The 11,672-nt window shown below is 40.3% G+C and overlaps 1 protein-coding gene across 1 annotated transcript in view; it reads right to left on the bottom strand.

The window, feature by feature from the left end:
- Window positions 1-3,138: 3,138 nt before the first annotated feature.
- LOC114510312 (ferritin heavy chain-like) overlaps window positions 3,139-11,672 on the bottom strand; it is a 55,580-nt gene continuing 47,046 nt past the window's right edge. The window contains 2 exon segments of the mRNA XM_036014482.1: window positions 3,139-3,571; window positions 3,573-3,885. Of these exon segments, the coding sequence (XP_035870375.1) occupies window positions 3,154-3,571; window positions 3,573-3,885 (731 nt within the window). The 3' untranslated portion in view covers window positions 3,139-3,153.

The raw sequence follows: 11,672 nt of genomic DNA, 5'->3' as shown, positions 1-11,672 counted from the left end.
GTACCTGATCCTTAAAACAGCAAAAGCCCAGATGAAGGGCCACACCATCCGAGTGAGGCCCAGGCCCTCCCCTGACCCCAACAGCAGGAAGACGACAGAAGAGTCTGCAGTTCCCTCAAGGTGCCTGGGGTCGAGGACGACAACTCCCCCACCCAGCCTGGCATCCAGGACCAGCACTTTCCTGCTCAGCCCAGAGTCTGGGATGGCCACCCCCAGCCTGGCCCTCCCTCGTGGCCCTGGGGGCTTGCCCACCACCCACAGCAGAGATAGCCCCAGCAGCAGTAGAAGAGCCACAGATGGAACCACCTCTGAGGTCTGCCTCCAAGTAGCACAGCCCATTGGTGGGACCTCAGGCTCTCCCCCTGGCCACAGGCAGGATCTGCAGGGGGTGCCTCAGAGAGCCTTCTAGCTTTTCTTAAAATGCCTGTGCTGTGGGCCATCCACCACCAAGCAGGGTCGCAAAAGGACAAGAGTCAAGACCAAATAACTTAAAATTGTGGATGGCCCAGGCAGACCCATAGTCAAACTCTGGGGAAGTCAAGCCATACTCCCTGTATGTTACATGCTGAAGCTGAAGGTGCTGAGCTCCAGGGAGCCCAGCCAGGTGGTGCAGGAGATGAGCCAGAGTCAGGAGCAAGCAGCTGCAGGAGAGACGGTGCCAGAAACACACGCTGTGCGTGTGTAGGTGAGAGGACTTGGTCCAGTGGATGATGGAGGTGTGCAAACTGCCTCAGCGTTCTCTGCATGGGATTTACACATGGCGGGTGTCCGGCTTCTCCATGGCCTTCCTGCTGAGGGACAGGAGAGGAGGCCACCCTCCCTGCGGGTTCACCCCTTGGCCATCACCTGAATGGCCCTTCTCCCCTCCCCTTCTCTCCTTTGCTCCCATTTTGGGGAGGTTCTTATTAAAGTGCTTGTTTTTCCAAATTTTGTAATAAACTTGATAATTTACAAAGCTGTATTGGAAACTTTGTTTTATATTCTCTGCACAGAATTGGGGTGGGTCATCCTGTAGTTTGAGAAGCATGTAGTGCTCTAGTACACTGTTGGGAACTCCCAGCAGTGATGAATGTGGTGCTGCTGGGGAAATAGGTGTGCTGGGCAGGTTCCAGAGACCAGGGCACAGCAGGGGGTTGAGAGGCAGAGTCTCTATTGTCATGCAGCTGGTAGCCTGGGTGCTCTATGACATCAGCAGGAATCACCCCTCCTGACCTCTTGGCCTTGCCCGCTTCCCTCTGGGCTGCTGTCAGTCTCAGGGGGCCTGTCCCTCCATACAAGTCAGACTCATAAAGCCCTGGAGGAAGAATGCTCAAGGCAGAGGGAGCAGCCAAGCTCCAGGCAGCCCGAGCTTAGTGAGCTGGAGTGAGGGCAGCAGGAGATGGGGCTGCAGAAGAAGGGCAGAGCTCCTGGGCCACGGGAAGGGGTGTGGGTTTTCCTCTGAGAACAATGATCAACCCAAGAAGGGTTTTAAGCAAGGAAGTAATATGATCTGATTTATGTTTTAAAACTAGTAAATTGTGGTGAATATCCTTCCTCTGCAAACATTTTTATCTTTTTCTACATATAAGATTCACAAGCAGCGCAGGTTTTTGTATAACCACTGAAGAAATATGAGTCAGAAACTGTGTTTTTCTCACTTTAATCCCTTACCACCCCAGTTCCTTGAGCACATAGGAACCCAATTAATACACTTTTAAAAGGGATAGCCCTACCTGCCTCTGCAGAGCTCATTCGTTGTTCTTAACCACTGATTAGCTGACCTCCTTGCCCTTCGCACTGAGGAACCTGCCCTGTTCCTTCATCTCTTGTCCTGCCCTGAGATCCCAACAGCATATGGCATAGACCTCCATGGGACTCTCATCACTTGGTGTTGTCATTAAGTGGTTCCCTTCCCATCCTTGCCCTGATCTCCCATTCCTGACTTCTCTGGGGACTGGGGACTGTCTTGTTCACCTTTATTTCCAGTCATTATCAGAACGCCAGGTCCAGAGTAGGTGCTTGGAAAATGGACAGTGAACCATCAACCCGGTGAGACCACAGTGGACTGTACCAAATCAGGATGCACTGCAGCGTAAAAGGGAGTGTGATGAATGGCTGTGCTGTGACAACAGTGTAAAGCTGGACTGGGTTTGAACTGGGATGTGTGCACCTCGGGGAACATTGAAAAGCATTACGGACAAAATTGTGAAGTCTCCAGTTCTGGGGATCTGTTAGAAGGCACTCGTACTCACTCCATTTGCTCGAGCTGCTTTAGACCAATGGTCCCCAAAGCACGGGAGACATCATAGTATAAACAGTGTTTGTAAGTAGCCAGGGCATCAAGATTAAGTTATACAGATTCACCCTCTCACAATGTAATTCCTTTTTTAATTCTATTTCAGCATTTCTAATTATTAGAGAAAGAAACTCACACCTGGTGCTAACTTACCTTTAACCCCTTCAAACTCCCACTAATATTCCTTTTTAAATGAAAAGTAAAGGAACCTCAGAATCAGAACCTTTGAATGAGAAATGGTATTTGGCTGCAATTTAATATTATTGTATTGATTATTTTACACTCTCTTTTTTTTCATGGTGAATTATGATTATTATCCAGGTAGGATTGGGATATAGAATTTCATTCTCAATTAATCTTTTGAAGTAAAAACAATAAGATTTAAAATATATGTGCTAAAACTCATACATAGATTTTAGCAAAAAAGCATAAAGTTGATGTACAAATGACTGAAGTTTGGGAATCTCAATGAAATTATTCCCGGACTGTTTCTAAGCCTTGAAGGTCCACATTATTTGAAAAATATGTATATGAAATTAATTTAAAATAACTTAGGAAAATAAATATGTCATGAGTATGCATTACTTTTATTTATGCATTCCTCATTATAAAGATCATGCATGCTTATTGTTGAAGCATGATCCTGGAAAATTCATAGTAGTGAAAAGATAGTCAAAAAATAAAACATACACAAAAAAACAGAATAACAAAATTCAGGGGAAAAAAATCAATATGTGAAGGGTTTTGTTTTGTTTTGTTTTGTTTTGGTACCAAATTTATTTGAAGGAATGGTACAGATGAAGGAAGTAAGTGGATGATTTGGTACAGGTTATAGAAAAGGTGAAGGTCACTCTGACATGCACATACTGCTTTGGTGACTAGGGAAGTCCCCCCGACCTCATGGCCATGGGAAGGCAGCCTAAGGCTGAGCTCTCTGTACTGTCTCCCAGAGCGTGCTTGTCAAAGAGACCCTCTGCCATGTCAATCTCAGGGGCCCTCAACCTGCGCAGGTTGGTTGCTGGGTCACCCAGTTCTTTGATGGATTTCACCTGCTCATCCAGGTAGTGAGTCCCAATGAACTCACACAAATGATGGTCAGTTTTTTCAGTGGCCAGTCTGTGCAAGTCCAGTAGTGACTGATCCACCTTTTTTTCCAAGTGTAATGCACATTCCATTGCATTCAGCCCATTCTCCCAGTCATCACAGTCTGGTTTCTTGATATCCTGAGAGATTTGGCCACCTCGTTGGTTCTGCAGCTTCATCAGTTTCTCAGCATGTTCCCTCTCCTCATGAGAAGAAAATGCTTGGCAAAGTATTCAAAGCCATATCATCATGGTTCAAGTAACAAGACACAGACAGGTAGGTGTAGAAATTGTAGAGCTCCCCATTGATCTGGCAGTTGATGGTGGCCTCCAAGTCTTGGTGGCAGTTCTGGTACACCTGTGAGGTAGACATAGCCATCCTGATAGGCGACTGAGGACAGGCAGTTTCGCAGTGCTGGAGTGGTGGTGGGGGCCTCAAGGTGGTCTGAGGACGCTGTGAGGTGGCAGAAGGATGGATCTGGGCAGCTGGCTGGGATGGGGTGGCAAGTGCCGGGTCCCACTGGAGCACTGTTGAGGCAGGAAATCACTGTGACTTGGCTAAGACTGTCGTGAGTTGTTTCTTAATTTAATAACTTTAGTAATTTGAATTTCAAAATGTTAATACATATGTAAATCTGAATTTACATCAAAGAAAGAAAAGCAATATGGTTTTGTTTGTTAAAAACAACACTAGAGTGACTTTATGTATCAAGCCTTCCCTTGTATACTTAAAAGTTTAATTGACTCAGAATTTATATACATGTAATATTTAGTCCCACACTTACACAGTAATTTAAGACTCATCTTTACTGAATAAAATTTCATACAACTTCAGTTATAGTGAGATGAGTGAAGCTTTTTTTTTTTTTAAATTGTGTGTTTAAACCAATCCCTGCTTTTCTTACTTGCCAGAGACACACACTTTTCAGCTCTTTGCACACTTACCTTTCCACTGTGGAAGAATAAAAATGTAGCAGACTGAGCTGTGTTCTAATGTTCAATGAGAGGAAATGGCTTTGGCTCTATTGCTCTACCAAACTAAAAAGTATAGGGAGATAATTATCTACTTACAAAAAATGGCTGTTCTTGGCTCCCTTATCAAATACTAGTTGACCACACATGTAAGGGTTTATTTCTGAGTCCCTTATTCTGTTCTGTTAGTCTCTGTGTTCATTTTTATGCCACTACCATACCATTTTGATTATTATAGCTTACAGTATAGTTTGAAATTAGGAAGTATGATGCCTCTAGCTTTGTTCTTCTCAACAAATTGGGTATCGATGGACATACTCTGAACCCATAGCTAATTATACTCAATGTTCAAAAGTTGAAAGCTTTTCTTCTAAGGTCAGGAACAGGACAAGGGTGCCTACTATCACTACTCTTATTTAACGTAGTACTAGAAATCCTAGCTAGAGAAGTCAGGCAAGATAAAGAAATAAAAAGCATTCAAATCAGAAAGGAAGAAGTAGAAATCTCTTCATTTGCATATGATATGATCTTGTACAGAGAAAATCCTAAAGACACAACCAAAAAATTTTTGGAACTAATTAACAGATTCGGTAAAGTTGTGGGATACAAAATCAACACATAAATCAATTGGGTTTCTATACACAACAATGAAATACCTAAAAAAAACAAATAAAACAATTCTGCTCACAATAGCATGGGAAAAATAAAATACTTAGAAATAAATTTAACCAAGAAAGTGAAAGATCTGCACAATAAAAAGTACAAGATATTTTCTTTTCTTTAATTGTTATTGTTTTATTACAGTTGTCCTACTTTTTCCCCATTGTTCTCCCCTGCCCTCCCCCCACTCCCACAATCCCCACCCTGTTGTCCATGTCCATGGGTCTTTCATACTTGTTCTCTAACTAAGTCCTTCCCTTCTTTCCTCTGCCCCCCTCCCGTCTGGTCCCTGACAGTTTGCTGCTGAAAGAAATTGAAGATACAAACAAATGGCAAGATATCCCATTTTCATGGATCTGAAGAATTAATATTGTTAAAGTGCCCATACTGTCCAAAGCCTTCTATAGAATTAATGCAATCTCTATCAGAATTTCAAATTTTTTTTACAGAAATAGAAAAAAATTCTAAAATATATATGGAACTATAGAAGACCCTGAATAACCAAAGCAATCGTGAAAAAGAACCAAAATCTACATCTTTTAAAAGATAGTCATTGCCTTAAGTAAAAGTAAATCTATTTCCATTGGTTCCACTATGTGGTAACACTGTTTTCAGTGTAACCATTCTCCAGACTGCATCCTCTACATGTTTCCAGAGTTCAATTAAACTGAAAGGTTATACAAGAGCTCTAAGTTCCCTAGCTGCTAAGAGTTGTCAAGAATCACTCCTCAACTGACACATTTCTGACATTATGGAGTCTTTATTTCATTGCCCATTAGATATCTTCCATTTGGAGATAAAAGTCATCCTCCATCTCTTTACTATTGTATTCCTTCATCATGCATTCAGACAATGAAATATTATGCAGCCTTTGAAAATGAGATTAAAAGTCTATATTTACTATGGTGAAGAGATTCATTATATAAGTAAATGTTAAATTTTTAAAAATATGGCATATGTTGGAAGCTGTAATGTGTGATCTCATTCTTGTAACAGAAAATGCAAGCTTGTATTATCACATGCCAAATGGTCTGGATGGAGGCAACGCAGGATAGTGGTTAACTGTCAGATTGATATGGGTTCAAATCCATTCTCTGCTTGGCCAGTCTGTCAAATCTCCCTCAGCCTCAGTTTTTTCCTCTTTTCCAAAGGAATAGTAAAGGAATTTGCTTTCTGAGATTATTAGGAGAATTAAATGGATAAAGTGTATAAATCAATTAGCACAGTCCTACCCTACAATAAGTGATCTGTAACTGATAGCCATTATTATTATGATAGATGAAAAGATACAAAAATGTCAGCAGCTATTATCTCTGGGTATAGACTAAAGAATGACCTTTATGTACTTATTTAGGTTCCATCCCCACCTTGGTCAGCCATTCTAATGTACTCATGTTTGCTTTTTTTATATACACATATTGCAACATAGGTATTGTTTTGTATTGTGTTTTTAATTATATGAAACTATCAGATTATACATCTCATTGATAATGCTTTTTCTCACTAGCACTGTGTTTTAAAGATCCACCCATGCTGCTGTGTGTAAATATGATTCATTCCTTCTAAATGCTTGCTTAGTACTTCAAAGTGTGCGTCCTCAACGTTTCATCTAACTACTCTTTCAGAGACTGGACTCATAAGTCATGTTCAACTCTCCACTGCTACAAATAACATTGTCATAAGTCTCCTAATGCACATTCTCTTAAGGACCCATGCAAGGTCTTCTTTGAAATACATACCTAGGGGTAGAATGGCTGGGTTTGGTGGTATGTATATTCTTAATCTGACCAAGTAGTGCCAGATATCCTCCAGAAAGGCTGCTGTAGTCCCTCGGTAATGATGAGGTTCCTCTGCCCCCACTTCCCCAGCAACACTTGGCCTTATCCACCTTTCCAACTTTTATCAGCCTAGTAAATATAAAGAGACAACTCATGTTTTAATTTATATTTCTCACATTATTAATGATTTGAGGCATAACTTCTGTTCTGTAAATTGCCTTGTTGGTCTCCTTTGCCTATTTTTCTATTGGAGTTGCTGCTTTTCTCTTTTGCAGAAGTTACTTACGTTATTAACCTAGCTCTTATGGGTTTTAGACATTTTTTATTTTTTTCCCAAATTGCCATCTGTGAAATAAATTTGTCCATGGTGACTTCTTTGAACAGAAAGCCTCAATGTTGATGGACTCAAAGTCATCAGTACCTTGCCTTATGATTTTTGTTTTTGAAACTGTGTTTTTGAAAAGCTTTTCCCTGTCTTTCGGTCACCAAGATATTTTCCTGCATAATGCTCCATTAATTTTATAGTTGTGCATTTTCTTTTTTTGTTTGTTTTTATTTTTTAATATATTTTATTGATTATGTTATTACAGTTGTCCCAACCCCCCCTTATTCCCCTCCACCCTGCACAGCCTCTCCCACCCACATTCCCCCCCTTTAGTTCATGTCCATGGGTCATACATATAAGTTCTTTGGCTTCTACATTTCCCATACTATTCTTAACCTCCCCCTGTCTATTTTCTACCTACCATCTATACTACTGATTCTCCGTACCTTTTCCCCCTCTCTCCCCCTCCCACTCCCCTGTTGATAACCTTCCATGTGATCTCCATTTATGTGGTTCTGTTTCTGTTCTAGTTGTTTGCTTAGTTTGCTTTTGTTTTAGGTTTCGTTGTTAATTGTGAGTTTGCTGTCATTTTACTGTTCATATTTTTTATCTTCTTTTTTTAGATAAATCCCTTTAACATTTCATATAATAAGGGCTTGGTGATGATGAACTCCTTTAACTTGACCTGAGAAGCACTTCATCTGCCCTTCCATGCTAAATGAAAGCTTTGTTGGGTAGAGTAATCTTGAATATGTACGTCCTCCCCTTTCATGACTTGGAATACTTCTTTCCAACCCCTTCTTGCCTGTAAGGTCTCTTTTGAGAAATCAGCTGATTCCTTTGTAGGTAACCTTCTTCTTTTCTATTGCTGCTTCTAAGATTCTCTCCTTAGGTTTAATTTTGGGTAATGTAACTATGTTGTGCCTTGGTGTGCGCTTCCTTGGGTCCAACTTTGGGACTCTCTGAGCTTCCTGTACTTCCTGGAAGTCTATTTCCTTTTCCAGATTGGGAAAGTTCTCCTTCATTATTTGTTCAAATAAGTTTTTAATTTGTTGCTCTTCCTCTTCTCCTTCTGGCACCCCTATAATTCAGATGTTGGAACATTTGAAGATGTCCTGGAGGTTCCTAAGCATCTCCTCATTTTTTTGAATTCTTGTTTCTTCATTCTTTTCTAGTTGAATATTTCTTTCTTCCTTCTGGTCCACACCATTGATTAAAGTCCCAGTTTCCTTCCCATCACTATTCATTCCCTGAATATTTTCCCTTATTTCACTTAGCATAGCCTTCATTTTTTTATCTAATTTGCAACCAAATTCAACCAGTCCTGTGAGCATCCTGATTACCAGTGTTTTGAACTGCACATCTGATAGGTCATCTCTTCATCACTTAGTTGTATTTTTTCTGGAGCTTTGAACTGTTCTTTCATTTGGGCTTTTTTTTTTTTTTTTTTGTCTCGGTGCATCTGCTACATATAAGAGGTGGAGACTTAGGTGTTCACCAGGGTGGGGCAATTGATGTTGCTGCTTTGTGACGCTGTATGTGGGGCAGGGGTTGAGAGGGAACAGTGGCACTTGCTCCACTCTCTGCTGGATTTCAATTACTTCCCCCACTACTCATAAGCAAACTGGGCCCTTCTGGTGCTGATTCCCTGGTGGATTGGCTTGTGTATGTTCTAGAACCCTGTAGGTCTCTCCAATGAACTCTTCTGAGAGGCTGGAAGTTTCTCCTGGCACCTCAACCCCCACGGGTATTTTCAATCAGTGGTTTGAGGCTTTATTTCCCCATAATGGGATTGGGCTGTGAGTCTGTCTTGCTCCCCAGGTGTTCCTCCTGGTTTATCTGCATGTGAATGTGGGACCGCAGGCTCCACCAGCCACCGACTTTCGGGTCCTCCAGCTGCTGCCTCACTGGCCATCTGTTGCCTTGCCAGCCAGCTGCAATCTTGCCCACCTCGGTCCTCAACCATCGCTTTGCCTGGAGTCCTCTCTGCCCAGCTGCCCGTCTCTGCCCCTCTTACAGGTCTGGATGGATGTTTCTTCTTTAACTCCTTGGTTGTCAGACTTCCATACAGTTCAATTTTCTGTCAGTTCTGGTTGTTTTTTGTTTTTAAATTGTTGTTGTCCTTCTTTTGGTTGTGTGAGGAGGCACAGTGTCTCTACTTACGCCTCCATCTTGGCCAGAAGTCTATAGTTATGCATTTTCTACTAGGTCTTTAATCTATGGGGAGTCCACATTTGTATGTTATATGAAGCAATGATCTACCTTTTTTCTGCCTTTATAGTGAGTCATTTTTCCTCAAAGTAAGCTTCTAGGTACTGACACGTGATATCCTTTTCATTATATTTAAGTTTCCATGTATACATATAGATCAGTGTCTAATCAATCTGTCCTATTTTGTTGGCCTATTTATATGTATTGTTTTTTCCCCCACCAATGCACCACTGTTTTTGTTACTGTGGCTTTATCATGTGTTTTAATGTCTAGTAAGGCAAACTCCCTTTTTATTCATGTTTTTTAAGCTTGACTTGGACATTCATAAACTTTTATTCTCCCAAATAAATTTTAAAGTAAGTTGTTAACACATTCCTCAAAAGAAAAATCTAAGTGGGGTTTTTATGGTATTACATTGAATTTATAGATTAAATGGGAGATGAGGTCTTTATAGTATAATATTAAATTGTCTTATCCAAAGGCATAGAATGTTCATTTATTCTGATTATTTTAACTAACATTTTAAAGTTTTCTGCTTCCTCTGTAGATACTTTATGTATTATTTTATTAATATAATTACTCCTAGATATTTAATAGATTTCTTGGTTGTGGGAATTAAAATGATTATTTATGATGTTTTCCAATTGGCTGTTGCGAGTGCTAAAAAAGGGGAATTGATCTTGTGTGCAGCAATCTTACTCAGTTCTTACAGTGGTTCTAATAGTGTGTCTTTTTTTTAGTCTTTTTTACAAATCTTTTTCTAAAATATTTTATTTTTATTTTTAGAGAGGAACAGGAAGTGAGAAAGAGAGGGGGAGACACATCAATGTGTGAGAGAACATTAATAGCACATCCCAACCCGGGACTGGCCTGCAACCCAGGCATGCGCCCTGACTGGGAATCGAACCAGTGACCTCCTATTTCTCAGGCCAGCACTCAGCCACTGAGCCACACCAACCAGGGCATAATAGTGTGTCTTTTGATTCCATTGGTCTTTCTAGATGAACAATCATATCATGTGCAAATGAAGACAGTTTTTTATCTCTTACCTTCTTATGAATTGGCTCTCACTAAGCTAATGCTATGGTAACAACCAACACACAAATCTCAGTGATTTGCAACAAAATTTATTTCTCACTCATGTTACATGTTGAGTATATGTTGGCTGCAGCTCTGCTCTGTATGTTTTCTTATTCTGGGATCCAAGCTGGAGAAGCAGCCCTAATAAGGAGTATGCCATTCTCGTAGCAGAAGGGAAGCATGGGGGAGCCAGCAAATCCACACAATGGCTAGCAAAGCTTCTGTTCAAAACTGGCACACTGGCAAATCCATTCATATTCATTGGCCAAAACCCATCATATGGTCAAATCTGATGGCATCAGGGCAGAAAGATTCCTCTTTCCAGAGGAAAGCTCTGCAAATCACATGGCAAAGCAGGCAAGTGTAACTAACCCTCTTGCAGGAGGCGGGGCAGGGAGAGCAGTGAGTAACTGAGGACAGACATAATCTACTACCCCTTCTAAACCTCATTCTTACTATTCCTTTGTCTTGTCTTTAGTCCCAGCCAAGACCTCTACTGGTAAGAGCATGCATCCTTGTCATTTTAACCTAAAGGACAATTGAATCTAAACTTCTCCATTAACTATAGTACTTTTGACAGATTCTTAGTATAAAGGACCTTTGTAAGTTAAGGAAGTTTTCGCTATTCTTAGGGCTAAGAGTTTTGATCATAAATTGGTGTTGAACCTTATCAAATGTATTTTTTATCTTGACTGATATCATTATACAAGTTTTTCTCCATTAGTCTGTGAATACACTAACATATGTAAATGAATTTTTTGTTGAACAATCCTGTATGCCTGAAATAAAGTCAACTTGATCTTGATGTATTATTTTTAAATCTACAGCTAGGTTAATTAATGTTTTACTCAGAGTTTTTGAATCCATGTCAATACATTAAGTTGGCCTACTCCTCCCATGTATGTGCTGTGCTCATCTCAGTTTGGAATCAGGCCAGCCTTATAAAATGATGTGCATAGAGTTTGCCCCCTCTCTATTCCCAAAACATTTACAAGATAAAAAATTGTATTCTTTAAAGATTTGGGAGAACATTCCAATAAAACCATCTGGGCCTGGAGTTTGTTGAGAAGGACAGGTTTTTATCATTTCAAATTGTTTAATACACATTGACATATTCAAATTTTGTATTTCTTCTCTATACCAATTTTGACTTTTCATTTGTTTCTAGGAATTTACCCATTTTAACTAGGTCTTCAAACTTACTAGGCTATACCTGACCATAAAATTCATAATCATGGACAGAAATATGTCAAAATATTAGAAATGATCTTTAAGAGTAGAATTAAGGA

The sequence above is a fragment of the Phyllostomus discolor genome, chromosome 13, assembly GCF_004126475.2.
Source record: "Phyllostomus discolor isolate MPI-MPIP mPhyDis1 chromosome 13, mPhyDis1.pri.v3, whole genome shotgun sequence".
Lineage (NCBI taxonomy): Eukaryota > Metazoa > Chordata > Mammalia > Chiroptera > Phyllostomidae > Phyllostomus > Phyllostomus discolor.
This window is presented reverse-complemented; position numbering and strand designations above follow the sequence as displayed.